Genomic DNA, 17,400 nt, shown 5'->3' with positions numbered 1-17,400 from the left:
GAATCGGCTTGTTGTGTGCTGGATGTGCATGCGGTGTTCAACTGAACAGAATAACTATTCTCTTCCCCACAGGCCAGTTCAGTCATGTGTACAGTGTGCAGTGGAATTGTGGGATATATATTATGTGGATAACACTGTTTTCTGTACCATGTTACTTGTCATTAAGCAGAAAAATGACTAATGGCACAAACCACAATGAACCTTATCTTAAAGAGATCTCAAAAAAAAAACCATATTAACACTTGCATGCCATCTAAATCACTGATAAGACATGACAGAAATGGCGCTAGCCATCAACATCAAATCTTGTTCAATGCATCTTCAAATGGGGGACATTAAGAAGACATGGGATAAAGTTCACATTCACAAACCATATGGACTTTTACGATACTTTTTCAGCGCCAAAAAGTGGGTTTGGAACGACATGTGACAAAGTGTTTTTGGGTAAACTTCCAAATTGGGACCAAACTTGCATTTCTGTGTCATTTATGCAAATCTATCTGTAGTCTCTCAGTACAAACAAACGTAACGTACAGCGAGTGAGCCGCTGTGTGCAGAGCAGCCTGGCCTTAATTTAAACAGGCCCCACTGAGTCTGACAGCCCCCCTTGTTTACATGAATAAAATCGGAAACAAATGTGAACACAATCACCCCCTCCTACACACACACTCATACAGCTCTGTATCACTGTGCAAGATGACTGTATCACTCAGACCTCCAAAAACCTGACGCCTTCTTGAGAAATGTCAAGGAAAAGCACTTTGTATTGTCCACAAACTAAAGTTGCAAGCAAAAAATAATTCCTCCTAAAGCCGTGATCGAATATTCATCCAGCCCAGACCCAAGAGACAGAGAGAGGCTGAAAAAGAAAAGCACATATGCATGCGTACATATGTTTTAAATATTTAGGGATAATGTACAGTTCAACCTGGCATTATTGCAAGAAGTGATATTGACCGGCTGACTACACATAATCAAAATTATTACATGGTTACTTACCAGATAAAACAAACAAACGGACATTCAATATTTAGTTGCTGGGTTTTTTTTTTTGCATAAAGTATTTTGTGAGAAGAGAGAGACTTAAAAGTGATAGAAAAGACACAAAACTAGCACAGCTAAGTTGAAAATCTATTGTCGGGGACAGTCAATTACACAGTATTTGTACAAATAATTTAACCTCAGAATATGGTGACTGACCAATTAGAATCAAGTATTCCAGAGAGCTTGAAAGTTAAAGTGCGTGTGTGTGTGTATGTGTATATATATATACAGTGGGTACGGAAAGTATTCAGACCCTCTTAAATTGTTCACTTTGTTATATTGCAGCCATTTGCTAAAATCATTTAAGTTCATTTTTTTCCCTCATTATTGTACACACAGCACCCCATATTGACAGAAAAACACAGAATTGTTGACATTTTTGCACATTTATTAAAAAAGAAAAACTGAAATATCACATGGTCCTAAGTATTCAGACCCTTTGCTGTGACACTCATATATTTAACTCAGATGCTGTCCATTTCTTCTGATCATCCTTGAGATGGTTCTACACCTTCATTTGAGTCCAGCTGTGTTTGATTATACTGATTGGACTTGATTAGGAAAGCCACACACCTGTCTATATAAGACCTTACTAGGGCTGTAATCAACCAAAGAAAATCTTGGTCGACTGAAGTCCAGAAATTTGAGACTAAAAATGATGTTAGGAAAAAAAAAACGTTTAATTAGCTGCGCACTGTGCGCAGTCCTTGGTAGCCTTGTTGTCCGCCTAAATGAATTATAAATAAACGTAAAAAACTAGTAGGGTATTTGCAGTATATTAAATCGTTTTTGACCTAATTATTTTGCACTGAAATGAGTCTGTCGGCTCTGACAGCGCTGCATCACATGCACCTGCGCAATATCATAGTCTATGATATCACAAGAACTTTTGAGGAATATGCAACATAATTTAGACAATTGTTTTTGTCATATGTATTATAATAACTGACAGACACTACCATTTCAGCCGCTCTGCAGCTCACACAGAGCGAGGCTGAACATAGGAGCTCAGCTTCGCGGATGAGACACGAATAGACTATTAACTTAAAGCTTTTACTCATAAACACAAAAGGCACGTCCACTTTATTAAAATAATTCTTCAATCTTTCTTCAATCTGTCTCTCTTCTCCAGTGGGTTGGGCTAATCCAAAAGAAGTGAAAACAAGGGGGGTGTTCTGAAGACAGACTGTTACCTGCGAAACAGGGGTGCTCTGAAAACACCCCCATTAGCAACTAGTGCTTTCCACCTGATGAAATGAACGCGGCAAAAATTCGACCAATCAGAATTTTGGTCGAGTCAGAACGTATCGACCAATAATCGACTAATCGACTGGGAGATTACAACCCTAGACCTTACAGCTCACAGTGCATGTCAGAGCAAACGAGAATCATGAGGTCAAAGGAACTACCTGAAGAGCTCAGAGACAGAATTGTGGCAAGGCACAGATCTGGCCAAGGTTACAAAAAAATGTCTGCTGCACTTAAGGTTCCTAAGAGCACAGTGGCCTCCATAATCCTTAAATGGAAGACGTTTGGGACGACCAGAACCCTTCCTAGAGCTGGCCGTCCGGCCAAACTGAGCTATCGGGGGAGAAGAGCCTTGGTGAGAGAGGTAAAGAAGAACCCAAAGATCACTGTGGCTGAGCTCCAGAGATGCAGTCGGGAGATGGGAGAAAGTTGTAGTAAGTCAACCATCACTGCAGCCATCCACCAGTCGGGGCTTTATGGCAGAGTGGCCCGACGGAAGCCTCTCCTCAGTGCAAGACACATGAAAGCACACCTGAAGGACTCCAAGATGGTGATAAATAAGATTCTCTGGTCTGATGAGACCAAGATAGAACTTTTTGGCCTTAATTCTAAGCGGTATGTGTGGAGAAAACCAGGCACTGCTTATCACCTGTCCAATACAGTCTCAACAGTGAAGCATGGTGGTGGCAGCATCATGCTGTGGGGGTGTTTTTCAGCTGCAGGGACAGGACGACTGGTTGCAATCGAGGGAAAGATGAATGCGGCCAAGTACAGGGATATCCTGGACGAAAACCTTCTCCAGAGAGCTCTGGACCTCAGACCGGTCCGAAGGTTCACCTTCCAACAAGACAATGACCCTAAGCACACAGCTAAAATAACGAAGGAGTGGCTTCACAACAACTCCGTGACTGTTCTTGAATGGCCCAGCCAGAGCCCTGACTTAAACCCAATTGAGCATCTCTGGAGAGACCTGAAAATGGCTGTCCACCAACGTTTACCATCCAACCTGACAGAACTGGAGAGGATCTGCAAGGAGGAATGGCAGAGGATACCCAAATCCAGGTGTGAAAAACTTGTTGCATCTTTCCCAAAAAGACTCATGGCTGTATTAGATCAAAAGGGTGCGTCTACTAAATACTGAGCAAAGGGTCTGAATACTTAGGACCATGTGATATTTCAGTTTTTCTTTTTTAATAAATGTGCAAAAATGTCAACAATTCTGTGATTTTCTGTCAATATGGGGTGCTGTGTGTACAATAATGAGGAAAAAAATGAACAAATGATTTTAGCAAATGGCTGCAATATAACAAAGAGTGAAAAATTTAAGGGGGTCTGAATACTTTCCGTACCCACTGTATATATAGTACTGTGCAAAAGTCTTAAGGCTACTAAGGCACGTTAGTATCTTCACAAAAAAATGGTTTTAATCCAGTTATTTATATCTTTTGCTGTAGCGTGATATCAGTTTACATTTCCAAACTTTCCTTTTGGCATTTATTGTAATAATCCAGTGAGATTTTTGTATGCATAAGCATTCTGACAACAGCCGGTATGATCCACATCATCAATTTGACAGTCCATTTTTTTATATATATATATATATATATATATATATATATATATATATATATATATATATATATATATATATATATATATATATATATATATGAGTATGTGTGTGTACGGAATGGAATTTTGTCTACACATTTTATAACCTAAAATATGGATAAAAAGCATGAATAAATGATGAGCATGTGTGTCTAAGACAGACTGGTACTGTAAATCACCACTTTAATAGATGAACAGAGAAAAGACACTGCTTGTGTACAGCACATCTACATGGCAACCAGCCATTCCTTGTGCACTTCCATAGTTACATGCCACATATGAAGAAAACTGACTGTCTCTCTTTCTCTCTCTCACACACACACTAAACAGTGCTGGTTTCAGTTGGTTTAAAAGACTAAACTTTGAGTTATTAATCAATTTTCTTTATTCAAATCAGTGGTCAGGCAGTACGCTACAAACAAAACAAAAACAAAAGAGCAGAAAACAAACAAAAACAAACAAAGTGACTACAATACCCAGACTTGGCACTTGAAGAATGCGTGTGAATGAAATCAAAGGAGTCGTCACATAGTTCATTCCATGTGAGGAGAGTCTGAATGTGTTCAAACCCCAAGCCAAACACAGAAACATCACTGATCCAGCTTCCAAACAGCTGTCACGAGTACAAACACTAAAAATTATTATCATTACCAATACCATCATCATTATGTTGTTCATATTACAAATAGGCAGTAAACCGTTACATCATGGCTGCCTTCGGTCTGGGAATGAAGCGTCTGACCCATAAACACCCATCGGGCGTCAGCGAGACCCTTCGTTCCCAGACTATTAGATGCAGTGAAGAACGCAAAACACACATAACGATAAGAAAAAAAGTAGAGAATGTGAACAATCGTGAGGTTCCTCCGGGGAGCGAAACACGATTGAGACTCGTTAGAACACTAAATAAATGAGTTGATGAAAAGGATGCAGGGTTATTGCAATAGAATATGCGACACAAGGTTATGCACACGTGTGAAACATGCATGAGCTGCCACTAAACACACTGCTGCTGCTGCTCTCCATGTTTTACGGCCAATTCTCCATGTGTGAATCTCACTTCACTCCCAGAATCGGGGGGGGGGCATTGTGACATTTTCTTGACAATTACACACATTCACTTCCCAAACTCATTAACATAATGTACACAAATATTTTACTTCCAGATGTTTTGTAATTCCCATTATTCTACAAGATGGTGTCTTATTATATCCTCATTACTGTCATTTTTTACTGTATTACAGTACAAATAGCGTAATACAATTATTTTTACATTTAGATCTAAATACATCTAATTTAGATTAGATTTTTTGCATTATCGGTAATGAAAATGTTTTGTTTTTTGCATTACGGTAATTTTTAGTTTTAGTTTTTAGCATTACGATAAAGATATTTTCCTTTTAGCATTACGGTAATGAGTACAAATAGCGTAATACAATTATTTTTCAATTTAGATCAGCATAAAAGGCAGTACAACAAAAACCAACCACATTTTATGCTACAAAAAATTGCATTACGGTAATGACAATACATTTTTTGCATTACGGTAATGAAAAAGTTTTGTGTTTTGCATTATGGTAATGATATTTTCTTTTTAGCATTACAATAATGAGAATTTGGGGTCGAGGGGGGATATGAAAATAATGGCACAATGCAAAAAGGTCTCCCTAAAATTCCTTTACGGGAACTATAAATTCTTATTTCTTTCAGTTGATTCTGGAGAGAAACGTGACCCTGAAACAGACACGTTTCATGAGATTCACCCGGCCAAATGCAGAAATGAGGTTCTAGATTGCAGCTCTAACTGTATGCTAAACATGCGGCAGAACATTATCACTTCCCTTTCAAATGGAGTCTGATATTGATACTATGGTTTATGAAGGTCCTTTAGATTGAAAGGAATAACTGATCCTGGAAGCGCAGGTGGAATGACATGAACAGAGAGTCTATATTTAAAGATTTCCAAATGCAGATTTTCATTACTAAAATAAGGCAGACTGACGCTGCATTTAAAGCGTCCTCAGCAATGATATTTGACAAAAGAGCTCTCTTCAAATGTTCTTTTAAAGTTTTCTCTCGCTACTTTCAGGGCATCAGGTGAAGTGCACATCCAATAATGAAGCGCACAAACACTGAGATTAAAGACAGAGATAGTAAGATAGAAAGTAGGCGTTTCAGCAAAAGCAATCTGCCTTCGTTTGAAAGTCTACGTGTTTGATACAATCGGCCACAATTCTTATATTCTTTATCATTTTTATTAGCAGATTGGGCTGCAGCGATATTTTTGTAATCCTCATTACAAAACTTTTTTTGTAACAAAGAAACTTTTTTTTTCTTTTTAAAAATACATCTTTTTATTGTTTTGTCCGTTTACATACACAACATCCTCCTGTTTCTTACTCTTTTTAGAGCGATATTCCTCTTCATTAGGGGCGATGTGAATTCATGAGACAGACAGGACTCAAAACAAACAGAAGGTCATGATATGGTGGATGCATTAGATTAGAGGATTCATTTTGGCAGCATAAACGGCTGATTTCGTGAGCAAAATAAACATTTCGTTCTGCTCGTGTTGTGCAGCAGCGATACGAACCTTTACATTTGGAATGTCGTACAAACATTAAGCGCGTTTTTGGATTGCAAAAGGAAGTTCAAGTATTTGATCGTTGTTCTCAAGTATGTCCGTAAAAAACTGCCGGAAACCTCTGTGTTTACGCTGCCAAAATGCCACCCTGTGACTGGGAGTGTGATGTTTTGTGTGCGTGTGTGTGTGCATGTGTGGGTGTGTGTGTGATTTATCTAACGGTGACGCCTAGCTTCTCCAGAACACGCATGCCCTTCTCTTGGTACTCCTCTCTGGTCAACCAGAAGTTGTCTTTGTCCTTCATGATGTCGGCCAGCACCGCTCCTCCTAAAAACACCATGTGTTTACGGCGTGGAGGATCCTCGATGCGGATCTTAAACTTCTACAGAAAGAGAAAAGACGACAGATTCAGTAAAACAGCAATGCTGTATATGTGAGAAATCATTACTAATAAAACTCAAAAGGGTTAGAAATTGTAAAAATTGCTCTAGATATTTATGATACAGAGGCAAAAATGCTCCGGTAGTGATTCATCCATTTCAAAATGGCTAATATTTGACATGCGATTATACTTTATTGTTATCGGTTTAGTGCATCTGCATTTACTATCTCATGGTGAGGGGAAAAAAGTAAAAATGTCCCAAATTCAGAGGGAGTTAAATAAGTTAATTTATGACATCATAGTCCATTGATAATCTCAAATACTTCTGAAGAAATTGCAAATTGCTAGTGAGAAGCTTGTGGACAAATGAGTTTTTTAGGATGCCTGTATTCTAGAGCAAGTCTGTATTAGATTTAAGTTGTTTTTGGTACCGAAAGCTTGTCGACGTCTCCCTTCAGCACTCTCTCGAGGTAAAGCTGCTTGAGCTCACGCTCCAGACGGGACGGCAGACCAGGATACATCGTAGAACCGCCCGACAAAACAATGTGTTTGTAAAACTCAGCCCTGGAATAAAGAGAGTCAAATATGAGTGTGTATACACATGTACACAAAAATATATATATAATAACGATAATATTATAATTATAAAAATATTAATACAATTATTCAATATTATTACAATTATTAAAAAATTATATTATAGAATTATACATTTTGTTTAGTATTTTAAAACTTATTTAAAAAAAAAAAAAAATTATTTACTATTTTATTGTAAAGATATTACATGATGTGTTGGTAAAAAGACAAAAAAAAGTATTAAAATAAAATAATATTTGACAAATTATATATTTTATGTGTACTACTTTAAAAGTTAGCCTATTTAATTTTTTTAAGTTGTTTTCTTTTTTTTTATATATATATTACATGATGTGAGTTATCAGATAACAGACACAGATGAAGATATAACATGTAATATATATTACGTTACATCATATGCTATACTATAAGGAATACTGAGTGTGAAGTCTGTGTATCTGAAGAGACCTGGTGTCGATGTCGGCTGCCTGGATGGTGTTGAAGAGCAGTTCGGCTACACCCACTCCCTCCACGTTAATGAGGTGAGGCTGGAACAGAGCTTCAGGAGCCTCGAAACGCTCGCCGCCCACTTTAATCAGCCTCCCGTCCGGCAGCTGCAAACACAGAGAGAAGACACTGGTGACGAGAGTTCACTCGACACGCTGCTGCTGCCCTCTAGTGGCAACTACTGCCAAAACAAGGCATCTCAGAAGCCGGCATGACTGTTCCAGTCTACCAGTGAGATGGTTTATTACATCTTAAAATGCTTTTACAGATGTATGTATTCATATGTACCGTGTAAGACTCCACCAGCACGGTGGTCTCCAGCGCAAGCTTCTGCTCCTGCTCGATGTTATAGCCCACGTAACACAGCTTCTCCTTCATCATCCTCACCGTCTCGAAGTCCGCGGAGTGGTTGAAGGCGTAACCCCTCAACAACAGCAGCTGGAGACACACAGAGAGCGTTACATTCAGTCTGGACATTTCTCTGTGGAATCCACCTATTTATAGTTGACTACAGTGTTGCTATAGTTAACTGAAAACAGAACTATTAAAAAAATGTGCACAAAATGTATTTATATTTTATATGTTAAAAACACAAACACGGTGATTACAATACACACTAGACTGACATGTTGAGCGGACTCATTAACTTTCTCAGATAGAAGCTTCTTATTGACATGGTAATATTCACACTAAACGTATTTGGACTGGATTGAGTGAGACTGTATGTATGTATGTGTGTGTGTGTGTGTGTGTGTGTGTGTGTGTGTGTGTGTAGATAGAGATGTACCTTGATGAGGTAGCGCGTGATGTCTCTTCCAGCGATGTCCAGACGGCGAGTGAGATGAGGAAGAGAAAAGCCTTCATACACTGGACAGATGTGAGTGACACCGTCACCAGAGTCCACCACTACACCCGTCAGCAGACCTGCAGAGGACATTCATTCACAAATATCAACCTGAGGTGCTGAAGTTTCATTTTTCATTATACTTTATATATATTTGTTATTTTATATATTTTATATTATTTATATTTATTATTTTTATATATGTTATTATACATTTAATATTTATATATTGTATTTAATATCTATATTTATTACTTTATATTTATTTTATATATTATATTATGTTTAATAGTATTTAACTATCATTTTTATATATTTTATATCATATATTTCATATTTATTTCTATTGTATTTATTTTATTTACTTCTTTTAATTTTATTTTTTAAATATATTATAGATTTATTATTCAATTATTTACATTTATATATTTAATTTAATATATTTACTATGTATTACTATATATATAACTTTTTCTTTTTTATTATTATTTAGTATTATCAGAGACTATTTATTGGTATTATATACCTTATATTTACTATTTATTATATATTCATGCATTTATTATGTCTATTACGGTTTACTGTTTTTATATATATATATATATATATATATATATATATATATATAACGTTATTTACATTTATTATTTATATTTATATGTTGTATTTAATATTTATTATATTTATAACTTTATTTTATAATTATTTATAAATCATATTTAGTATCTATTATATTTATTACTCATGTTATATTTAATATTTATTACTTTTTATAGTATATACATTTAATATTTATTACTTTTTTATATATTATATATTTAATATTTATTATATAATTCTAGATTATATTTAATACTTTTTATTTGATCATTTTGTTTTAAATATTTAATTCTAACCATCACAACCAACATGAAATCAAAAATGGCTCCATTAACTAACTTACTGTCTTTTTCTGTCTCTATAATGCACATTTCATCAGTGCATGTTGTCCTAAAGAATCAAACGTTTGGTAATCATCACCAGTTCTTGCCTCTGGTTAAAGCCCATTGGCAGGTTCAGTACCTTGAGCGTAAAGCGTGAGCACGGCCTGGATGGCGATGTAAACCCCTGAGAACTGATAGGTCTCAAACATCACCTACAGGGAGCGAAAAGAGGGTTACAAATAAATCACATCAACACAAACCTCAGTGAGGTCCATCAGAGGTATAGAACAACGCCACAAACCTCGATGATCTTCTCTCGGTTCTTGGTGGGGTTCATGGGCGGCTCCGTGAGCAGGATCTTGCAGTTCCGCGAGTCGATGTTGAGCTTCTCGGGGCCGAAGGTGTAGTCCCACAGGTGCTTCATATCGTCCCAGTTCCTCACGATCCCGTTCTCCATGGGGTAGTTCACCTCCAGCATGGAGCGCAGCTCGCTCGCCTCGTCACCCACCATTAGGTCCTACAGGTCACAGAGGAGAGGTCAAAGGTCAGTAAGCTCAGCGCCACGTTATCTTTCACTTCGAGCTGAACGGAAGCCGTCCATGTTGACAGATGAATTAAGAGTTAGATGGGAAAATTAACTAGCAATTTCATTCCATCAATGTATTTTATGAAAGTCACTCATGAGTTGACTAATGCAACTCTTCTGACAGCAGAAACATTAAAAGCACTGCAATCCAGTCATTAAAAGTGAGTAAACGTCTGCAACTAGAGAGAAAGTTGTTGAATGAACCAGGGTTGCCCTCTGTGTTATTATTGTTGTAAATTAATATTTGCCTTGAACATGATATATGAACCCTGTATATCCTCTTAAGACACAGCACACTCGTGTCATTCAGCACAGAGCAGTGCATTCTGGGTAATGTCAAACATCGCTCACATACAAGCCAGATCATTTCATCGGGGTTAGTGAGAGAAGAACTGTTCGTTAGTTTTGATCAAACTGCTGAGAGAGAGTCAAACTCACAGCCATACAAACACTTACCATCCGTCTACAATCCTACAGGAACACAGGACACAAAGAGAGAACAGGAGAGTAACTGATGTAAACTGATGCAGGATCAGCGCTCTTATCGCACTCACTCTTCAAATAAGAGCCACAACATGCCTTATATTCAAAATCCATTAAAGAAAATTATTTAAAAAAACGGAATATTCACGGCATTCATTGCAGTGTAATTTTAGCATAATTTATAGTTTTTTTTGTTAATGTTCTAAGACAGTTTTTGTCTTTATATTTTCCATTTAATTTGAGTTAATTTGAGTAATTTGTGTCAATATAGTTTATTAATTTTTATTTTAGTTATTTTAGTACATCAAGCCTTGGCAACTAGCTGAAAAAAATACGTTTTTTATATTTTATTTCAAGAAACGATTTTTTTTTTCAGTTTTAGTTAACTATAATAACCCAGATTCATTGCTTTATCATGGTTTTGAATGCATAAATGTAATATTAGTTAAAATAAGTCTAGTGCTTAATCTGTTGTACCTCGATTTGTTCTGTCTCCTTCAGTAATTATCTACACCGTCAGACGAAGATTTTTGTTCATTTTTAAAGAAATATTTTATTCTTATTTATATATTTTATATAGATAGATAAAGCGCAAGTAACGTGGATCAAGCGCTTTAAGGCCTTTAAGAACATGCGAAAAAGGTATTATGTTTTCTTTAGCAAGCCTGTAGCAGTATATAGCGCCACCTATAGCCTCCGATCTCCATAAAAGTTTGCATGCTTGTTTAGAGTCATATGTCGCATGCGCTTGCCTAATTTAAGTTGAGTTTTCGTTTAGTAGGCTTTTGAGTATATTTTGCCACGCCCTTTTCTAGATCACCCTGTTATAGCCATGCAAATGCCAAAGTTCAACATTTTTTTCAAAATATTCACCTAGAGTGTCCAGAGAATTGTACAGCAGTGGTTTTATTGAGGTTGAGCAAAAAACCTGCGACTAGTTTGCAAAAGTAGTTTTTGTTTTATATTCTCAAATATTTAACGAACGATTTGATTGACAGCAGTGGTTCTTGAGGCAAAGTTGTTCAGAATGAGGAGATCTACAGTATGATATGAATATTGTGTTTCTGTGTGAAACAGGGTGATTACAGAGGCGTAAAACTTGTTAGCGCCACCTAGTGGCTGCTTTCTTTCAAATTTCACACAAACCTCAAGGGCTGAGAGTCGAACATGACCACGAGCTCTGTTAACCTCGTCTAATAGGTACTCAAACTTCAGTGGCCGATTACAGACATGTTTTTTGAGATACTTAGAATATATGAATATATATATATATATATGTGTGTGTGTGTGTGTGTGTGTGTGTGTGTGTGTGTGTGTGTGTGTGTGTGTTAATAACATTGTGTTTAAATCTAAACAATACTCAGGAGATTGTAGGATCGTGGGAAACAAACCCAACCACGCTAACATAGATAGATGATAGACAATAAACAGAAAGAACTCCAGGCTTAAATACACAAGGAACAGAAACTTGTGTGTGGAAACTAATGAACAGCCAGGGAAACTAACTAGGAACTCAAGCAAACAAGAAAAAAAACTAAATTGAACATACAAGTACTGAACATACTACATGACATGCTGTCTTATTTGCCCAGGAATATACATGTTTCATATTAAAAGAAGAGGGTAGAGACTTAAGGAATTTAGGAACCGGATTTTTCATAATAGTGTAAAAAACAATTCCCTTGTTTATTTGAATACTACTTTTAGAAAAAAGGCATTAAAAAAATAAAGATAAAATAAAAAGTTCCCCTACATGATTGAGCTAAACAGAAATAGTGTAAAAAAACTAAGACATATATCAACTTATAATGTAGTGTGGTATAAAAAATTATATGTGTTAAACATAAAACTATCACTTGTTACTCATCTCAAAAATCATAATGTGTTTGTAGCTAAAAAAGGGTCCAGGACCAGGACTAAGCGTTGGTGATATGCCTGAAACGATCTTTTTTGACAATAATAAATACTCAATATGTCTGGATTTGCTCTGATAGAGTATTATTATTATTTTCAATCAGAGGAACCCATAAAGCCCCTCTCACATCTCATGTGGGCTCCAGCCCTACTGAAAAACACTCAGCAGGAACTTCAGCTCAAGCAGGAAGTTACACAAGTAGTGGTTTCTTACTAAATAACACCATGGCGTTTCTGTGAAATCTGTAGAATGACAATTTCCAAACCTCTGATTCGAAGTCTAGTTAGGCAGCATCTAGAAGCATCATAAATGTGCACCTGACATGTAGGCTGTTCCAGAAGGTCTTACGATACCTATTCACAATAGCCATGTTTCCATCCAAACTTGCCAATTTAAATTATACGCAAAATTGGAAAAATCACACAAAACATTTGCAAATAAACCAGCGTTTCCATCCAGTGATCTGAGAAGAACAAAATCTAAATTCATGATAAACTGGCGCTACATCACTAAGAAAAATGGAAGTGGATGCAGTAGGAGAAGCGCCACTGTAAAATAATATTTTTTTATATAATAAATTACTTTACAGTTATGCCATCCCATCGCACAGTCAAGTCTTTTTTGATGCGCATCGAGGAATTTATTTGGTAAATGTGTTTCTATTGTAGTTTATGCGCATGTTTTCTTAACAGATAAAAAAAAATTTGCATACATTTTTTATGCACATCTCGGCGTTTCCAGCGTTTTTTTATGCGATATGCATACAGTCGGAACGTCTACTACTGGAACGTCTCCAAGATGCTTGAAGAAACCTTCCTGCAAAGCTACCTGAAAAACTACGCGCAAGTGTACCTGGACAAAAGCCGTTTTAAACGCAAAGGGTCGTTACACCATACATTGATTTGAATTAGTTAATAGAAGTTAAAGGTGCATTAAGCAACTTTTCATGTTAAAAATACCCGTTTTTCTAACCCATACATGCTTAAACAATTGCCTGATGGGCTGAATGAGCCCTTCTATGATCACTGTGATTGCCTCTATAATCCTGTACAGTAAAATAAATAAGAGGGATTCGGGACGGAATCGACTGGGCGTGACGTCATGCGCGTTCACGCTCACCTGGCTATGTCTGGCAGGTTTGTGTATTCGCCGCCATTATCCGCATCAGCGAAGACAACTCAAGCGACTTTTGCAAAAGTAGAAGATGGATTCAAAGAGACCGGCTTCTAGTTCATCCCAAACCCCAACGCAAACTCCACGTAACCGCGTGCATAACTCTGGTTGCAGTTTCGCGTGTCGCCAGAAGAGGGCATAGTTCTGCAAAAACTCAGAGACTTGCGCAATGTACCTTTAAATCATAAATAAATGCAATTTGTGATTTTATTTTTGAAAGCATTCTCACTTTACAGCATTTTAACACAAGTACTGTAGAAGAGACTGTAGAAGGTTCGCACTCTGAAAAAACTAGACAAAGTCTTTAACAAAAAGAATCAATTATTTTAATAGAGCAAGAGCAGACGTTTCAGCCATCCAGCTATTCTCAATGCTCATAACACAAGTACTGTAAAAATAGGTGGACGGAAACATAGCTAAACACAGCTCTAACTTACCTCAACACACGCCCCTGGAAGTTTCTAGTATGCCTAGTAAGAGCTTGACGAGCTGGTTCAGGAGTTTATTTGGGGTGGGAGCTGAACTCTGCAGGAGAGTGGTGCTCCAGGAGAAGGATTGGACACCCCTACTTTAGTTACTTTATTGTCACTTAATGTGTGTTCACACTTGGTGTGTTTGGTTGGATTAAAGCGAACTCTGGTGCGATTGCTCTGTTAGTGCATTTCATTTAAATAAGTGTGAACGCTGCCATCTGAACCCTGGTGCACTAAACAAGAGGAGTGAGAAGCTGAAAAGATGAGTCTCTGTCCGCTTCCAAACCAACTCTGGTGATGTTCGACTGAAATATGAATGTGACACGGACTAAAGACATGTAAACCAACCAAAAACAGGACGTGATGTCACAAGATGTGACCCTAAAAAGGACAGAATGCTCAAGCAATGCGATGTTGCGCATCTCAGTTCAGTACAGGTGTCAGAACCGTGTCTCCTCACAGCAGATGTGTGTGTGTGTGAGTGTGTGTGACGGAGGGATTCCTGACGCTGTTTTGACGCTCTTCACGAGTTCTCAGCTGGTCACGTAGCTACGCACATACAGCGAGCGCATTTAGCTCAGAACATAGCATTGTTCTGGATGTTCGGTAAGTTAAAAATTTGTAATAAAAGCCGAACCAATCAGGTTGTAAACGTATCCCTATGCCTTTAGGTTCGGTGTTAAAATGCCAATGTAAACGCTAAGCGGACAAAACATATTTTGGGGGTACGGACCAAATGAACCAAGCGAACCAAACTACAAGTGTGAACACCCTTAAGCCCGGGACACACCAGGCCGTCGGGCCGTTTTTGAGCGTCGCCTGACGTTTTTCTGGTGTGTTCCGCACCGTTGGTTCTAGTCGGACGCTGTCTGGGGGTTTTTGGGCCGATTCAGCATGTAGAAAACAGCACAGATAGAAGGCTGTTCGTCATCATACCCGAGTCATACCCTTTCATGGTGTCAGAGTAGGGATTTAGGGTGCCATTTAATGAGGAAACTTTACCTTGATCTCGATGTTTCCCACTTTGGCAGTGGAGCGGATGATCGGTCTCCCCACCAGAGCAGGAAAAATGTGCTCCGGGAAATTAGAGCCGGCATATCCGCACTTCACAAACTGAAAGACAGACAGACAGGGAGTTACATCATTACAAATATCACCAACCTGAAGGAAAAAAGGGTGGAAACTATTAAAACTAAGTGATAAAGCTAAATAAAAATATAAAAAAGAACATAATAAAATTACTCCACTAAAATTAAAAATGTTCAAAATATTATTAATACAGACCGAAAGAAAGACTGCTAGTCATTAAAAATCAGACACAAAGCAAAAAATCAAGATGCTTCTAGACATTTATCAGAAACATTAGTGCGCATTTCATGACAAACAACAAAATTAGGTGTTTCACCTGTTCAAAAGACATATGCCATAGTAAATGCCTCACATTATTGAGTTTTTCTCCTTTTGTCCCAGGGTAATGTTTCTATTTTGTATGTACTATAGTAATACCATGTCTTTTGGACATGCACTACAGTAATGGCGTGTTTTGTGAGCATTTACCACTAAATATGAACATGTATTATGGTAATATCATGCCTTTTGGACCATTACCATAAAAATATGTTGTTGTGGACATTTAATAATGGTGTTTTTCTCGACATATAATACTATGGTAATACAGGATATGCACCATTATATAATTTTAAGTAACTTTGCGTATCATTTGACTATCATAGCATTATCATTTGTTACCGGACAGAGAGAATGATGATGGAATGTGTTTCTATGGTTTGTCTCGAATGTCACTTCCTCTCTCGGCCAGATGTGAGATTACAAACTCGGAAGTGAGTTAGAGATCATCTACATCTTTGCTTTTACAGACACAGACACTCAAGCATTATTGATGTAAATGTGCATAGACATGTAATTTATTCAATAATGCATGCTCACACTGCGACCTCATTAAAATATAAATCAAAATATCTGTAAACGTCAATCATACCAATAAATACACACAGCTCCTTCGAAACATCCACATGCAAAACCGTTTATAATCTATCGTGATCTATGATTGTTGAACATCTGATCAGTGTCATTTCCACATTTAAGGTCGTGTGTAAATCACAGATAATCAAAGTGTAAAATAAGGTGCTAGTATCAGTTCACTTCCTGTTCCGCTGCATCTCTCTCCTGCAAGCCGTCATTTAAACACACACAAGCGCAAAATATAACATCCTTCAGACGGGACAGAGCCGTATGAGGTCCGCTCTCACACTCACCCCGGTCCCGTTGTCACACACCACCACTTTTCTGCCTTGACTGTCCATGTTTCTACAGACTCTGTGAATCCGCCCTGATCTCAGCGCTGCTGCCGCTGTCTTCGGCCAGCCGGAAGTCACTCAGCGCCCCGCCCGTCACACCCCTTCAAAATATAAGTCCGCCACGACGCTTCAAAACAAAAGCCGTTGTGTGGCTACAAAATAAAAGCTTTTAACCATTTTTAAATAAAAGTTACTTTAAATAGCACATATCTTGTGTCAACCTCTTTCACAGATGAATTTTATTTGAAAACCCAGATTTTTTTGCAATTCAGCAACTAAAATATCTATTACAAAATGTCCTTAAAGTCCCCTTGTGGTGAAAATTAAGCTTTTGATTTTGTTTGTATGTCTTTGTGGTATTTTAATATGCTTTAAGAAAAACCATGTGTAAATTCATAAGCCAACACCATTGCTGAGTATTTCTGTTCTTAAACCTGCAGTGAATCAAAGAAAGTCTCAAAAACACAGTTTGAAATCGCTGGTGTTTCTGATGTCACAAACTACCTTGTAACCAATCAGGTCAGCCTGGTGTGAGTGAGTGGAGGCGGGGCTAATTTGCATAATCATAGAACCGTGTATACCAAATGAGAAGGAAAAAAGTTTAAATATGTAATTTTGGTGATCAAAGATGAGTTTTAAGGGATACAATTATTGACTACAGGGGGACTTTAAAATAAAAAATTGGGATTTATTAATATTCACATGAACTGTATAGGTGCAAAATGATTAATAA

At 37.4% G+C, this 17,400-nt stretch overlaps 1 protein-coding gene across 1 annotated transcript; it reads right to left on the bottom strand.

Annotated features, from left to right (window-relative positions):
• Positions 1-4,270: 4,270 nt before the first annotated feature.
• On the bottom strand, positions 4,271-16,778 carry actr2a (actin related protein 2a). Its single transcript, XM_084399903.1, has 9 exons — positions 16,626-16,778; positions 15,352-15,462; positions 10,021-10,236; positions 9,859-9,931; positions 8,740-8,876; positions 8,241-8,390; positions 7,914-8,059; positions 7,301-7,433; positions 4,271-6,869 (listed from the first exon to the last, which is right to left on the bottom strand). The coding sequence occupies exons 1-9, from the start codon at positions 16,671-16,673 to the stop codon at positions 6,699-6,701; spliced, it is 1,185 nt and encodes a 394-aa protein (XP_084256029.1). The 5' UTR covers positions 16,674-16,778; the 3' UTR covers positions 4,271-6,698.
• Between the last annotated feature and the right edge of the window lie 622 nt (positions 16,779-17,400).

Source organism: Rutilus rutilus (assembly GCF_951802725.1).
Source record: "Rutilus rutilus genome assembly, chromosome: 2".
NCBI classification, from domain to species: domain Eukaryota; kingdom Metazoa; phylum Chordata; class Actinopteri; order Cypriniformes; family Leuciscidae; genus Rutilus; species Rutilus rutilus.
Note: the sequence above shows the minus strand (reverse complement) of the source record. Positions and strands in the feature narration are given on the sequence as shown.